This window comes from Martes martes, assembly GCF_963455335.1.
Source record: "Martes martes genome assembly, chromosome: 5".
Taxonomy (NCBI): Eukaryota; Metazoa; Chordata; class Mammalia; order Carnivora; family Mustelidae; genus Martes; species Martes martes.
In genome coordinates, this window is record NC_137892.1 from 165,447,379 (window position 1) to 165,462,550 (window position 15,172).

Below are 15,172 nucleotides of genomic sequence, written 5' to 3' on the forward strand. Positions count from 1 at the left end.
CCCTGACCGCCCCCTCCCCCACAGGTTTCCATCTGTCGCACAAGGTCACCAGCGTCGTCCCCGAGAGCGCGCTGCTCATCGTCTTGGGCCTGGTGCTGGGCGGCATCGTCTGGGCCGCCGACCACATTGCCTCCTTCACGCTGACGCCCACCGTCTTCTTCTTCTACCTGCTGCCTCCCATCGTGCTGGACGCCGGCTACTTCATGCCCAACCGGCTCTTCTTCGGGAACCTGGGCACCATCCTGCTGTACGCCGTCGTCGGCACCGTGTGGAACGCGGCCACCACCGGACTGTCCCTCTACGGCGTGTTCCTCAGCGGCCTGATGGGTGAGCGGGCACGGCGTCCACGGGGGCGTCCTTGGGGTGGTGGGTGCTTGGGACAGGGTCATCCTCGGGGTGGGGTCCTCAGGGCGGGGTCCTGGGGGGTGTTCTCGGGGTGGGGTCCTCGGGGTGGGGTCCTGGGGGGTGTTCTCGGGGTGGGGTCCTCGGGGCGGGGTCCTGGGGGGTGTTCTCGGGGTGGGGTCCTCGGGGCGGGGTCCTGGGGGTGTTCCCGGGGTGGGCTCTGCAGGAGAAGGGTGTGGGCAGCTCTGCTTAAGGATGCTCAGATACACACGATCCAGACCCAGAGAGGGGTGAGTGTTCAGGGTGACAAACCTCACTGGTGGGTTCACTTACCACCTTGGTATGTTTAAAAGAAGGTTTAATTAGTAAACAACAAGCTGTCTGGGCATCTCCGGGCTGAGGCTTGTGTCCTGCTTGGGAATGAAATCCTGTCCAACCAGGTTAGCAGGTGGGCAGGGTGGGTGGGACCGTGGAGCAGCTGTCCCTCCCCGCAGGTGGGGCTGGGGCTCGCTTCCCTGCACCGAGCACCCGGGGTGGGGAGGGCCCTCTGGCAGAGGCCAGGTTGAGGGCCCCTGGTAGACACACACCTGAGCACAAAGATTGGGTCGTTCCCCCCAAGCTTGCAGGAGAACCTCGCGGTGGCCGCTGGGTCACGGGATCTGTGCGTCCACGGCGGCTTCCCCAGCCCGTGTCTCCTGCCATCCGTGTTCTTAACTCAGCCCTGGCCAAGAGCCGAGCGGCACCCCACCCACCAGGGCGTGAGCCACTATCCACCTGGGAAACTAGAGGAGGCGAGGCCGGGGCTCACCCGAGCCTCACCCGAGCCTCACCCGAGCCTCACCCGAGCCTTGCACAGGGGAGAACGGCCCGCTCTGGGGCTGCTGCCCGTCCGCGACGTGGGTCTGCATCGCGAGCTCATGGCGTTGGCGGCGACCGTGGAGAAGCGGGGGTCTGTGCGCTCAGCCTTGGCCCCAAACACCCTACCTGCGTGGACCAGACTCCTAGGGGTGGGCCCGGACAGTGGTTTCCATGTGACTGAAGGAAGTCTGTACATCGCTCCCCGGGGGGATCAGGGCCTTAGGGCCTTGGTGACAAAGGACAGGCACAGAGAAAAAGAGGCCAGAGGGCCCCGGCGGGAACTGCCTCCTGGCCTGGCCCATGGGCCGTCGCAGGACTTTGTCCTCAGCCCGTGGGAGCTCGCACGCCCCTTTGAGCCTCCCTAGGCACCATCCCTAGGCCAGACCCGGAGAACCCCCCAGGGTGACGTGGGGCCGAATGCGCCCGGCCAGACCTCGAGGGCGAGGAAGCCCCCCCCCCAGGTCCTGGACCTGGAGGCGGCCCTTGGCCGCAGGCGTCCAGCCCACACGGTTTCCACCTTCCCCGCCCCGGTGGGCCTCTGCCACGGCCTAGGCCTGACTGCCCCCAGGGGTCTGTTTAAGCCCACTCAGCCCGGGGGGGAGGTGTGTGTCCCGAACAGAGCATGTACAGGCAACCATAGGCGGGTCCCTGAGCTTTTGTCCAGGGAGGACAGCTGCCGGGGTGTGCCTGTCCCCCAGAGCGGCTCTGGAGACTGAGATGGACCCGGAAGGACAGAGACGCTGGAGAGTGCCTCTCGGCGCGACCCTGGGCCGCTGCCAGAAGCAAGCGAGGCTGAGCTCTGAGCACCTACAAGGCCCCTGCTCTCCGAGCCCTCATCTCCCTTCTTCCTCAGACCCGCCTGGAAACCCCTCCCGCTGGAGGCCCCAGGCTTTCCCCAGACCCTGTGAGGCCCGACCCTCCCCGGCCCCCATCCTTCTCCTCCCCTCAGGCTTGTCCTGGTGGCTCTGATCTGGGCTGAGAAGCCACTTCCCAGGGAGGCCGCTCCCCACCGCGTCAAGCCCCGACCACCTCCCCAGCACTTACACCACCGTGTCCCCGGACAGCGACGGCCCAGGGCAGGGCTCTGATGCCATGCTGGGCCTGGCCGGACACCCCCAGCCCCTCGTCTGCTTGTAGCAACCTCCCAGAGGGGAGCAGCCAGGCCCAGGGGAGGGGAAGGGAAGAAGCAGGGCGGTCAGTCCCCACTGGGGTGAGACCCACCGTTCCGGAAGGCCGTGGGAGCCCATGGGAGGGCGGCAGGCAGTGGGACCCAGGTTATCAGAGCCGGCCGACCCCACGGCTAAGAGAACCCAAGTCCCCGTCCTGAGAGGCCTCCAACAGAGCCGTCAGCAGGGCAGCAGTCCGAGGCAGCCCCCCGAGGCCGAGGGAAGGAAGTGTCCCTGGCTCCGAGGTCCTCATTCTTTCCAGGCCCCGAAGGGCTCTCGCTGACGGCGCCGCTGTCTCGCAGGGGACCTGAACATCGGACTGCTGGACCTCCTCCTGTTCGGCAGCCTGATCGCCGCCGTGGACCCGGTGGCCGTCCTGGCCGTGTTCGAGGAGGTGCACGTCAACGAGGTCCTGTTCATCATTGTCTTCGGGGAGTCACTGCTGAACGACGCCGTCACTGTGGTGAGCGGGGGCCGGGCGGGCTCTGGGACTTAGCACAGAGCATCTCAGAGCTGCCGGTAGGGAGGACCGGGGTCACTCTGTGACCACAGTGGCCCTCGGCGGAGAGGGCCGAGGAAGCGGCCTGGAGGACACACGGAGGCCGGGTCTGTGTGAGGGGCTCGGTCTGCTCGCAGCTCCACCGCAGGCTCTCCCGCGCCGACCCCTGGCCCACGCCTCCCTTGCCTCGCCGCCCGCTGGCTCGGAGGGGCGGCCTCCCTGCTCGGTCCCTCGCCCGTTCTCCCGCCTTCGCGGCAGCCACCTGTCAGCCCCGCCGCCCGGGTCCCGGAGCAGGACGCCTCTCTGGGTCCGGACTCCAGGCCGCCCGTTCCCGAGTCCCCGGGGGGAGCCGGCGGAGAGGCGGACGGCAAGATCTGCTCAGAACGGAGGAGGAGGACGGGCGAGCGCGGGTCGTGTGCGCGAAGGCCGCTCTCTTCAGGAGGGAGCGCGGCGGGCCCCTGCGGGCGGGCGGGGGCCGGAGGACCCTCGCTCGGCTTGGGTGCGAGGCCACAGCCGCCGCCGCCGGAGCAGAGGCGTCACGGAACGGGGGGATGCATCTCAGCAGCCCAGGGCACAGAGTTCTCGAAATCCATCCCTGACCCGGGCCACGCGCTCCGTGCGAGCGCGCTCTGGGGGGCGGAGCGCCCTCCCCACGCCGCCGGCCGCGCTGGGTGTCCAGCAGCCGCTCTGGGCCCGGGGGCCTGGCCTCACCAGCCCCTCGCCTCGTGCCGTGCCGGGGCTTTGCACGCACAGCAGGCTATGAAGATCCGTCTGTAGCAGCGGCGTCTCTGAGGAACCCCGTCCTCCGGTCCCATCGGTGTTCAGGAGACTGGGCAGTCCTCAGGCTGCGCCGCACCTGATTTCTAATGCAGCGGAGAAGAGGTTCTCGGGGGGAATGGGGGGTTAATTTGGAACTTGATCAGAAACGTAACCCACAGCCCCTCAGAGGCTGTGCCGCTCTGTGCCCTGGCCTCGCTTCTCTGTGGGAGCACGAACCCCGGCCGAGCCCCGGAGCTCCCCGCAGAGCTCCCCACACAGCCCTACCGGAGGCTCCCTCTCCCCCCGCTGCATTTCCGTGGAGACACCAGAGCCGGGGTCCAGCCCCCAAGGCCCCTGGAGGCCCAGGCCCTGCCCCCCACCAGGACAGCCTCAAGCCCGCCATCCCTCCTGGTGCACACCCTGCCTTTTGGGGTCCTTGGCCCCCTGGAGCAGACTTGGCGAGGCGGGCTTGTGGCCCACGGCAGCCCCTCGGCCCGGCGTGTGGAGCGGCGCGTCGTCAGGAGGCCCGGGAAACCCGGGCTGAGCCTGGCGTACGGTTGTTGAGCTTTTCATCTCGAATATCTTGATGGGTCACAGTTTAAATGAGGACATGCAGGGACATCAGGGGTGTGGCCCCATGACCAGGAGTCAGCGCAGTCGTGAAGTCACGAAAAACGAAATTCTGGCTTCATCTAGGAAAACAAAACAGAGTTCCAGGTGGTGGGGGGCTTTGTGCTTTGCTGAGTGCCGGAAAAGGGCAGGTTTGCTCCTGAAGGTTCTAGTTCCTTCTAGAAGGTTCTTCTGCCTCTCCCGTCCCACCTGTCGCCTCATCTCCGGGTTTCGTCTTATTGACCGTGTTGCCCCATGACGGTTTCCTCTCAGAGAGTTTTGGCGGCTGCCCTAGGCTGCTCCATCCGGCCCAAGTCCTCAAGGCCTGGGGCCCGAGTCCGGGAGGGCTGAGCGCTGGCAGAGGGCTGACCGATGTCATGCTTGTCTCTGTCGCCCCCAGGTCCTCTACAACGTGTTTGAATCTTTCGTGACGCTGGGTGGTGACAAGGTGACTGGCGTGGATTGCGTGAAAGGCATAGGTGTGTGGCTGGTGGGTCCATGCATCTGGGGACTGTGGGGGCCATGTCTCCTCTCCAACGTGGGGACCACCTCCAGGCTTTGGCACCAGGCCTGCCTCTGGGACCCACAGCCTGTGTGGGAAAAGACATTTCCACTTGGAACCTTTGGTGAAAGCTCCCTCCTGTCCCCAGTGTGTTTCAGGCGCACAATTCCGTTGGGTCCTGGGGAGGCAAGGGCTGCTGTCCCATGAGACCAGCACGTCTGGTTGGAGGACGCGGACCTGGTGTCCTCCGTGGTCCTGGGTGAACATTTCTCTGGGCAGGGACGATGGCAGCCGGGCTGTCCTGGGGGCCCAGGGACAAGCCTGCCCGCAGCTGCGTTCTCGGGCTTTCTCCGCGACGGGCGAGGGGGGCCAGGCCTCCCCGCTCTCCGCGTGCCTGCCGGCCTCTCAGAGGAGAACCGGCCTCTTGTGTGCCGAGTTGTCGGCGCCTCTGTGGGGTTACCAGGCAACCCACGTGAGGAGTGGTCTGGAAGGACGGACGGCTGCGCCCACACGGGCCAGCCACGCCCGGCCACAAAGGGCCTTTCAGGCGGTTCAGCCGGCGCCCTTGCCCGCAGTGTCCTTCTTCGTGGTGAGCCTGGGGGGCACGCTGGTGGGCGTCGTCTTCGCCTTCCTGCTCTCGCTGGTGACCCGCTTCACCAAGCACGTGCGCATCATCGAGCCGGGCTTCGTGTTTGTCATCTCTTACCTGTCCTACCTCACGTCCGAGATGCTGTCGCTGTCCGCCATCCTGGCGTGAGTTCCCCGCACTCCCACGGCCCAGGCCGCCACAGCCGCGCCGTGTCCAGTGCCGTGCTCGTGTGCAGGGGCGGGGGGGGAGGGGGAGGGGAAGGAAGGGGAGGAGGCGAAGGGGGGCAGGGAGGGGCCGTCCCTGTCCCTGTCGACCCTGCCACTTGCTGGTATGCGGGGGGTGGGGGAGGGGGGGAGGGGGGGAGGGAGAAAGGGGACGGCCCCTCCCTTCCCGGGGCGCTGCCCTCCCGTCCCCTCCAGCCCCCGTGCGCCTGGCCCACTTCCCTGTGAGGGGCGAGCAGTCGCTGTGGGTGTGAAGAATCTGGTCTATTCAGGTTTTAAACCAGGAGTTGGCGTTTTCACAGAGCTGCCCTTGAGCTCTGCCTACACACAGCCTCTTTGGGTGCCCGGGCAGGAGGCTGGCCAACACCCTGTGACCCAAATCTGCCCCGGCAGCCGCCCCCCCCCCCAAGAGCCAGCGGCCGCCGGAGTGTGGAAGACGCTGGGGCAGCCCACTGGGTGGCTCAGGGTTCGGGTCTTGGGGTGTGGGGAGGCCCAGCTCCGAGCCAGGGGTTGGTCAGCGCGGGGGGTGCGCGCCCAGGACCCGGGCCCACGTCCCCGTGCGGACGGGGTCTCGGCCCCCAGGCTCACAGCGCTCGTCCCGTCCCCAGCATCACCTTCTGCGGCATCTGCTGCCAGAAGTACGTAAAGGCCAACATCTCGGAGCAGTCGGCCACCACCGTGAGGTACACCATGAAGATGCTGGCCAGCGGGGCCGAGACCATCATCTTCATGTTCCTGGGCATCTCGGCCGTCAACCCCCTCATCTGGAAGTGGAACACAGCCTTCGTGCTCCTGACCCTGGTCTTCATCTCTGTGTACCGGGCTGTCGGTGAGGGTGCTGGGGGACGGTGGGGACGAGGGAGCGTCGGGGAAGGCGACAGGGTGCCGGGGAGATGGGGAGTAGCAGGGGGGGGACGGGGAGGAGGGGACATGATGGGGGATGGGGAGGAGGGGGAGGAGGCACAATGACAGGAATGCTGGAGGATCTGGGTGTTGGAGGGTGAGGGTCGATGGGGGGCAGTGGGGAGGGTGAGGACAGTGGAAGGTGGACAGTGGGGACCGGCTGTGGGGAGGCTGTGGAGGGTTCGGGGGTCCCTGGGGAGCCGCAGCATGGCCAGGTCATGGTTATCTGCAATGAAGTTTCAGGCTTGCTTCCTGGCCTTGTCATCTTGAGATGGTGATAGCATAGGTGGGGGGTGGGGTGGAAAGTTCTAGAACTTAGGGGAACCCGTTTGGTTTCCCCTTGACTCACTCTGGATGTCATCGTTGAGGAAGCCGATGGAGGCTCCCATGAGGTAGGGGGCCTGCTGCCCGCTGTGACCCTTGTGGCCCACTATTGGGGTAGTGGTGGGACCACCACCCGCTCTCGGCCTGTCCTTAGTGGGGGCCACCAGAGTCAGGCAGGGTCGGTGGTCCTAGGACACGAGGCCTCCTTTGCCGCCTGGGTCACTGGGCAGGTCGGACCCGTGGCCGGGAGAGAGCAGGTATGCAGGGAGGGGGCTGTGTGGAGAGCAGGGCCACAGGGCACGTTCTCCTGACATGCTCGGCAGGAGCCGGCGCCCTCACCGCCAGTGCCCGAGCAGGGGATCCGAGGAGGGGGCGAGGCGGCTCCCGGAGCGCGGGGCGTGAGGGGGGTGGTGCGCGCTCAGTGCATCCCCACCGGCAGGTGTCGTCCTGCAGACCTGGGTCCTGAACCGGTACCGGATGGTGCAGCTGGAGATCATAGACCAGGTGGTCATGTCCTACGGCGGCCTGCGCGGGGCCGTGGCCTTCGCTCTGGTCGTCCTTCTGGATGAGAAGAAGGTGAAGGAGAGGAACCTGTTTGTCAGCACGACCATCATCGTGGTCTTCTTCACGGTCATCTTCCAGGTAGGCCGAGCGCCCGCTCTGCCCGTCCCCCGACCTCGCCAGGCCGGCCCTGTGCGGGGACCGGCCTCTCCAGCCTCCAGGCCCTAATTGCTTTTTACTATTTTAGTAACTAGGAGCCGTTTTGTAGGTTTTCATGCGGCCCCACAGGGGATGCAGCGCGATTTGGCCTAAAAATGTCCTTCCTGTGCTGCCCCGGCCAACAGAGCCCCAGTTAACGTTTCACGGACCAGACGCGCGCGGGGGAGGGTCCCACTTGGACAATCTGAGGGAGCCGACGGGGGGCCCTCCGAGCAGGGTCAGGTCCGTGCGCTCCAGCGGGTGGCCGTGGACTCACACACTGGGGGCTCAGTGGGCCGGCCGGGTCCCCGGGCTGGAGCCTGCCTGCCTCCAGGGTCGACCCCCGTCTTCCAGGGCCTGACCATCAAGCCCCTGGTGCAGTGGCTGAAGGTGAAAAGGAGCGAACACCGGGAGCCCAAACTCAACGAGAAGCTGCACGGCCGGGTAGTGGGCCGGCGGGCGGGTGGGGGCAGGGCACTGGTGTTTCTCCAGGGGATGCTCACCCACTTCTCTTTCCCGCGAAAGGCTTTCGACCACATCCTTTCAGCCATTGAGGACATATCGGGGCAAATTGGACACAACTACCTCCGTGATAAGTAAGCGGCCGCAGGTGCCCCGGCTGGGCTGAAACGGGGATATCCGGAGGCGTCTCTTCACTGTCGGCCTCCCTCCCTCGGCCTTTCCCGGGAGGACCACAGGGTAGAAAGAGCCGCCGATCTTCCCCATAAAACAGCCTCGCAGAGCGCTCGCTAACTGAGGAACTCTGCCCTCAGCAGGAGCCGGGAGGGTGCTTGCCTAACTGTCCGAGACCCCCACCCCTTGGGACTCCTGTTCCCCCTGAACTCCCTCCTCTCCCTGGGACTCCCCCTCCCGGTCCCCCTACTGCCCCTGGCATCTCTCCTCCTGGACACTCTCCTCTAGGAAACCCCCTCCCTCTGGACCCCTTCCTTCCCCTGGGACTCCTCCTCTCCCAGGACGCCCCTGGGACCCTCTGCCTCTGGGACCCCTCTCCCTCAGGAGCCCCTCCTTCTCCTGGGGCCCCCCGCCCCCCGGGACTCCCCCAGGCTCCTCCTCCCAGTGGGTCCCCCTCTTCCCCCCTCCCCACCGTGTCCGTCTAGCTCATGGCCGTTGGGCTTCTGCCAGACGCTCCTCTTCAAGTCTCGCCTGGCTACCCCCTCTTCTGACCCACAGGACCGGCCGTACCCTAACTGGGTTGGATTTAAAGCCTCCTTCCCACCAGCCTGGGGCTCTCCTAGTGAGGGGGCTCAGGGCTTCCTCCTCCCCCAGTCCATGCCTCTGCAGGCAGAATGTGTGCCCCCTTCCCTGTAGCCAGGCCCCCGGGGCCCTGCCCTCACCTGGCCTCGGCCTTTCCAGAGGGCCAGGTAGTCAGTTGGAAAGCTTAGCAACGTTGTAGTAAATGAGAAAACAGAATCCAGAATTTGACACACATTCTCGTGACACGTGCCTTCAGACAGGAAGGGAGGCACAGCACAGACGAGAAATTACACCCCTGAGGGTTATTCCTTTTATCTTAAAAGTCACCTTTGTGAGTTGACTTGTTACAGTAAGTGAAAATCAGGGTTGGTGGGAGGGGGGTGTCTCCTGTGTCTCAGTCCCTTGGAGACTATGTCCCTGCGAGTCTGGGGGGTGGGGGGGCACGCCCCCACGCGCTGCCAGGGTCCTCGTCCGTCCTGGGGCCTTGCCTACAGCCAGTCCAGGTGCTGACATCGTGTTGGCTTGACCCCCCAGGTGGTCCAATTTTGATAGGAAATTCCTCAGCAAAATCCTCATGAGACGGTCGGCACAGAAGTCTCGAGATCGGATCCTGAATGTTTTCCACGAGCTCAACTTGAAAGACGCTATCAGCTATGTGGCTGAGGTACCAGAACATTCTCCTGTCGGAGTTGGTGGCTGAAACAACACCCAGCCGCGGGGTGTGGACAGCCATTGGGGTCTGGGACGGCGGGCCAGGGAGGGAAGGCCCTGCACCCTGAGGCCCAGGCAGGAGCGCGCTGGGACTGCCACAAGTTCACCACGTAAAGTTCCTGGGTCCTCCAACACCCCGAGGACGGCTGTGGGAGCTGAGGCACAGAGGCCTCCCTGCGGCTCTCAAGATGCTCTGTGGTCTGGTGGGTCCGAGACGGAAAACAAGCAGGGCCTACGGAGTCGTGCCCCCCGACGTGTAGGTGCACACGCGTTCACGCATGTCCGTGCACGCACAGCCATGGACACAGAGGGGAAAGCAGGAAGGAGGTCGTGCATCCTGTGGGGTCACAGGGGACACACCTGCGAACAGGCTGTGGTTCTAAGGTCCCTGCAGGTGAGCACGCACAGAACACCTGCCTTCTGTAGGTGAACAAATCCACCTCCCGTGTTCGGGGCTGAGGGGCCAGAGGGGGCTCCCCGCTAAGCGCCTGCAGCGTGGGGTCAGTGAGGGGCTCGGGGAGCATATGGCAGGTGAGGGACCAGCCCTGCCCCGCGGGCTGCATGGTGACTCTCCCGACCTCACCGTCTCGGAGGCTGCACCAGCCCACAGCCACTCAGTCAGGACTCGGGAGGCGTCCTAGCAGGTGTCAGGACTCCTCCTGGGACACACAGTCCAGCTGGCCCCTCCCCGGGGGCCACATGCCTCCAGGCAGTGCACACGTGTGACAGTGACCTGCCCTTTGCCTTGATCAGCTCCCTTTGCCCACATGTATGCCCTAGGCCCCGAGGTCACCTGGCGCCTCACCAGCCCGGGCCTGCTCAGCCTGGCGAGCTAGGGATTTGCATGTCCAACCCGGCAAACCTCACGGACCTCATCCCGAGGGCACAGCCAGGGCCCTGGAAGCATCCGCTCCTTCAAAGGGGAGCATGAGTCCTGTCTCCAGCAGGCTTGTCCACACCAAACGTACAGCCTGATGCCCCAACACAACCAGGGGTCCCTCCAAGACAGACGGACACAGGGGAAGGGGCCTCTACACCGTCAGCCAAGCTAATGTCAGCTCCCCCTGGAGCCCCAGCCCACAAGCCCCAGGCACTGGGTGGGACGAGGTCCCCTGCAGTCTGCACCTCTGGCCCTGGGGCTGGGCAGTGCTGTGCTCAGATCTCTGCCCTCTGGCTCTGCAGAGGCTTCCGCATCCTCTGAGCCTGGATGGATGGGCGGGGGGACTGTCCTGCCAGCACGCACAGTGACGTCCCCTTCTGCTGGTGAGCCCTGTCTCTTGTGGGCGCCCTGATGCCCCGAGCCCCCACGTGAGAGATGCAGGGTGCAGGCAGCGTCCCCATCGCGCAGCACACTGACTGCCCCCCTCCAACGACACGGGCTCCTCTCTGCTCGGGACTGGCTCTGCCCGCAGCCGGGATGGCATGTGCTCCTGGGCTGGGCCTCTGGGCCTCCTGCCCCACCACATCGGGCCCTGACCCTGCACCCTCCCAGCCCCACGCCCACCCCCGAGGAGTCCCTGCTCTCTTCCAGTGGCCCCTTTGGCCCCATACTCCCACCCAAGGAGAGGGGCTGTTTTCAACTTTCGTTCACGCTGGGCTTTGCTCTATGTGACCTTAGTCTCATTCAGTTCTGGACAGAGGCCTGGGGGTTCCCCTCTCAGGGCAGCCGGATGGGAGTCCCCAGTGGGGACAGGGGACACCTCCCCAGTCTGAGGGGAGGGCCATTGTTTCCTGACGCCCTATGCCCACTGAGGGTCTGGGATGAAGGGCCCATGGTCCTGTCTTCTCTTTCCCCTTCCGCCCACCAGCCGCCAACTGCTCAGCACGGCCTTACCAGCTCTCCAAGGCTGGTGGTCGCCCGGCATCAAGGTGCTCCAGGTGCGGGCTGACCGGCTCTCTCCCCCCCACAGGGAGAGCGCCGTGGGTCCCTGGCCTTCATCCGTTCCCCCAGCACCGACAACATGGTCAACGTGGACTTCAGCACACCACGGCCCTCAACCGTGGAGGCCTCTGTCTCCTACCTCCTGTACGTGCTCCCGTTCCCCTGGGGTTCCGCCAGAAGAGGCCCCCCCCCGGGCCTGGCCCCTCCCGCCATGACCCGGGAGGCTGCTCTGGGCAGGGGTCTCACCTGACCCGCACATCCCAGGCCCTCCCGGTCACAGGCAGCAGGGCCCCTGTGGACACTCAGTAGCCTGTGGGCCTCTGGGGGCCCCTGAGAGTCATAAGCGGGTGGAGTAGAGGCCCCGGACTGGACCCCGGGCTCTAGGTGTTTCCTGCTACAAACGCACCTGTAGGAAATGCTAGCATCCGCCCGATGGGAGACAGAGAGGAGAGGGTGCTGGCAGGACCAGACAGAGATCTGGGGCCGAGGCCTCACCCCCGGCCACCCCTCCCTCCGCGGTGCCCAGGCCACGGGCCTCCTGCTCTGTCATGCTGCACAGCGGGGGCTGGGCCAGCTGGGGGAGGCGTGCGGAGGGCAGGGGGCACTGGGTGTGTGCGGGGCAGGTTCCCGGGGGGTCAGTCCCAGGACCGGCCTCCTGGAGTGGGTGGCGCCCAGGCTCGGGGCCGAGGGCAGGGCAGGTGGGCGATCACGGCGGCCCCCACGCAGGAGGGAGAACGTGAGTGCGGTGTGCCTGGACATGCAGTCGCTGGAACAGAGGAGGCGGAGCATCCGCGACACGGAGGACATGGTCACGCACCGCACCCTGCAGCAGTACCTGTACAAGCCTCGGCAGGAGGTGGGCGTGCGGGGTGTGGGGGGGTACAGAGCCCGGGCCCTCCTCCTCCGGGACGGCCTCGAGGGCTGGCGGGAGGCGGGGGCTCAGCCTCGCCGCCGGGTCCCTGGGTGCTCTTGCCCCCGCGTCCACCTGGCTGGGGACGCTAGTGGGGCCGTGAGGCTGGGAGCAGCCCGTGCGAGGTGCCCCTACCGTGACCGTCCCGCGGCCTCTCCCCCAGTACAAGCATCTCTACAGTCGGCACGAGCTGACCCCGAACGAAGACGAGAAGCAGGACAAGGAGATCTTCCACAGGACCATGCGGAAGCGCCTGGAGTCCTTCAAGTCGGCCAAGCTGGGCGTCAACCCGAGCAAGAAGGCGGCGAAGCTCTACAAGAGGGAGCGCGCCCAGAAACGGGTGGGGGCAGGGGGCGTGCGGCTGTAGGCAGAGGGACTCGGGTCACCCCGGGGCACCCCCAGGGACAGGCCCGCGCGGTGCTCACAGCGCAGGACGGGCCCCGGAGGGCTCTGGGCAGCGCGGCAGGGGCTCGTCTGGGACGGGCTGGGGCTCGTCTGGGACCGGCTGGGGCGGTCGGGGTCTGGGTGTCGCTGTGCCCGCTAACAGTTTCCTTTTGTTCCTCAGAGAAACAGCAGCATTCCCAATGGGAAACTGCCCCTGGAGAGCCCCATGAACAATTTCACCATCAAGGAGAAAGGTAGGTGGGGGGCACAGTGGAGTGCTCACCAGCGGGGCCCAGAGTGCCGTCCTGCCACAGACCCTTCCCCCGAAGCCATGACCCTCCACGGGGCCCTCCGGTCCCACCTGGGCAGGGGCTGCTGCGGGAGGAGCGGGGACCGCAGGGCTGGACACGCACCCTGGCTCCCGTGTGGGGGGGCGGGGAAGACCAGCCGCGGCAGCTTCGCTCTGCCCGCCCTGTGCTGACATGGCCGTCCGGGCACTGCCAGCCGGCAAGCGGCCCAGAAGAGGGTAGGGAGCACCGTGTGTGTGATGACACTGTGGCCTGGTGACAGCCCTCGGGGTGCTCTGCAAGGTAGTCAGGGGCACGACACGGGTGATGGTGTGCCCAGTTCCCTTCCCTCACGCTGCCCTCCCTTGCCACCAGATTTGGAACTTTCAGACCCCGAGGAGGCCCCGGACTATGGTGCTGAAATGGGTGGGGGGATCGAGTTCCTGGCAAACATCACACAAGATACCACGGCCACAGACTCCCCGTCAGGTGAGGGGTGGGGTCAGCCCTCCCTGGGCCGCAGACGTGAGCAGGGTCATTGGTCGCTGATGGGCACCACAGGACCTGGGAGGCCTAGTGCTGGGTCCATGTGGGTGTGAGTTCTGGGGGGGGGCGGGCGCAGGGTCTCTGCTCCAGGGAAGGGAGCGGTTGAGTGTCCTGCCTGCTGCGCACAGAGAGACAGAATGGGGTGCGAGGCCTGGAACCCCAGCGACCGTCCAGGTGACCTTCCGGGTGTCGGCTGCAGGACGAGCTGACGTCGGACACTGAGGGCGGTGCCCTCCCTCCCTGCCGTCCCAGTTTCAGCTGGGAATCTGACCAGCCGCTGCCCTTTCTCCTAGGAATTGACAACCCCGTGTTCTCCCCGGACGAGGACCTGAGCATCCTCTCCAGGGTGCCACCCTGGCTGTCCCCTGGGGAGACGGTGGTGCCCTCCCAGAGGGCCCGTGTGCAGATCCCCTGCTCTCCAGGCAACTTCCGCCGCCTGGCGCCCTTCCGCCTCAGCAACAAGTCCGTGGACTCCTTTCTGCAGGCTGATGGCCCCGAGGAGCAGCCGCACGCGACCCTCCCTGAGTCCACGCACATGTAACTCCTGACCCCGCCCACCCACCTGACTCCGGCTCTCTCCTCAGCTCCTCCCCTAGCCAGCTGCCTCTCCCGCTCTGGACCCGACTTCCGCAGACTCTCTCCAGCACCTCTTTCTCCTTCTCAGCCTCTTTTCCAGCTGCGCATTCCCTAGGACGTTCGTCTGAGTCTCAGCCTGTCCCCCCCGGACGTCGGGACCCAGAGCTGTTTGAGGATCTCTTTAGCCCCCGTGCTAAGCCCGTGAATCTCGGTCTTGAGCTCAGAGGGAACCGAGCACAGGGCTGGGTGGGGGCTGCGTGGGAAGGGGAACATCAGTTTTTCTCCCTAAAAGCCCTGGGGCTTTGTGAAAAGTCCACGTGGCGGAAGTGAGCCCAGAACAGCGACGCGTCCCTTTCAACCTCATACAGAGAGGCGCTCAGGGCGAGGGTACAGGGGAGTGGAGGGCAGGCCACTAGCCAGCCAAGCAGGCCAGCGCCTCTCTCAGGAGAGAAGTCAGGGGTTGGGGGTGCGGGTGAGGGGGTAAGGCAGGGGGTCGTGAGGGGCAAGGCAGGGGTGGAGGCGGGGGGAGGCACCTGTTCAGCAGGAGCTTCCGGGCCTTCTTGCTGGGTCCTTAGAAGGTGCTGTCCCACCTTACCTTCCGCAGCGCAGAGGGCTCCCACCTTCGTGCAAGGTTTTGGGTTCACTTCGCGTTTCCTTTGGGTGTTTGGTGTGCACTCGGGAGGACACAGGACGCAGACCCCCCCCAGCCCAGGAGGGGCTCCCGCAAAGGCTCTTCCCCATGCGTTTCAACCGAAGCAGGACCTCCTTGTTCTTCTCTCCTGTGGTTGCTTGGAGAGGGCGTGTGTCCCCCGGCCCCGCTCGGGAGAGGGGTCCAGGCCTGCAGGGTGGGCTGCCTGGGGCAGCATTCCCTTTAGGCACGAAGCCGGCTTCTCGGGATGTTCCAGGCACTAAAGAGAGTTTGGGGGCACACCTGTGGGCAGGGCCTCTGGTGCTTCGCTGCTCCTCGGCCTCTTCCTGGCTTCTGCCTCTGAACCCCGTAACCTTCTCTTCCTTGAACCTCCTTGAACCTCGAACCACTCTCTTCCTTGAACCCTGCTTGTCCTAGAGCGGGGCACTGTGTGTCTGGAGAGGCCCTGTGGCCATGACCGTTCCTGGGCAGGGGTGCCGTACCCCGCGGGCCTGACACCGAGCAGCAGCCCGTGGGGGGGGGGGGCTGCAGAGGCAGGTCC

The 15,172-nt window shown here is 65.9% G+C and overlaps 1 protein-coding gene across 2 annotated transcripts in view; it reads left to right on the forward strand.

The window, feature by feature from the left end:
* Positions 1–13,947, forward strand: part of SLC9A3 (solute carrier family 9 member A3) — a gene marked incomplete at both ends in the record, with an annotated part of 42,005 nt that extends 28,058 nt beyond the window's left edge. The window contains 15 exons of one of the 2 annotated variants that reach the window (XM_080804620.1): positions 25–327; positions 2,669–2,829; positions 4,634–4,712; positions 5,311–5,488; positions 6,154–6,374; positions 7,212–7,414; positions 7,826–7,915; positions 7,997–8,067; positions 9,221–9,350; positions 11,308–11,423; positions 12,006–12,135; positions 12,353–12,529; positions 12,755–12,827; positions 13,236–13,349; positions 13,700–13,947. In XM_080804620.1, coding sequence (XP_080660746.1) covers positions 25–327; positions 2,669–2,829; positions 4,634–4,712; positions 5,311–5,488; positions 6,154–6,374; positions 7,212–7,414; positions 7,826–7,915; positions 7,997–8,067; positions 9,221–9,350; positions 11,308–11,423; positions 12,006–12,135; positions 12,353–12,529; positions 12,755–12,827; positions 13,236–13,349; positions 13,700–13,947 — 2,294 coding nt within the window. The remainder of the gene's footprint in view (positions 1–24; positions 328–2,668; positions 2,830–4,633; positions 4,713–5,310; positions 5,489–6,153; positions 6,375–7,211; positions 7,415–7,825; positions 7,916–7,996; positions 8,068–9,220; positions 9,351–11,307; positions 11,424–12,005; positions 12,136–12,352; positions 12,530–12,754; positions 12,828–13,235; positions 13,350–13,699) is intronic. The other variant, XM_080804621.1, reaches the window with a different exon arrangement.
* Positions 13,948–15,172: the final 1,225 nt, after the last annotated feature.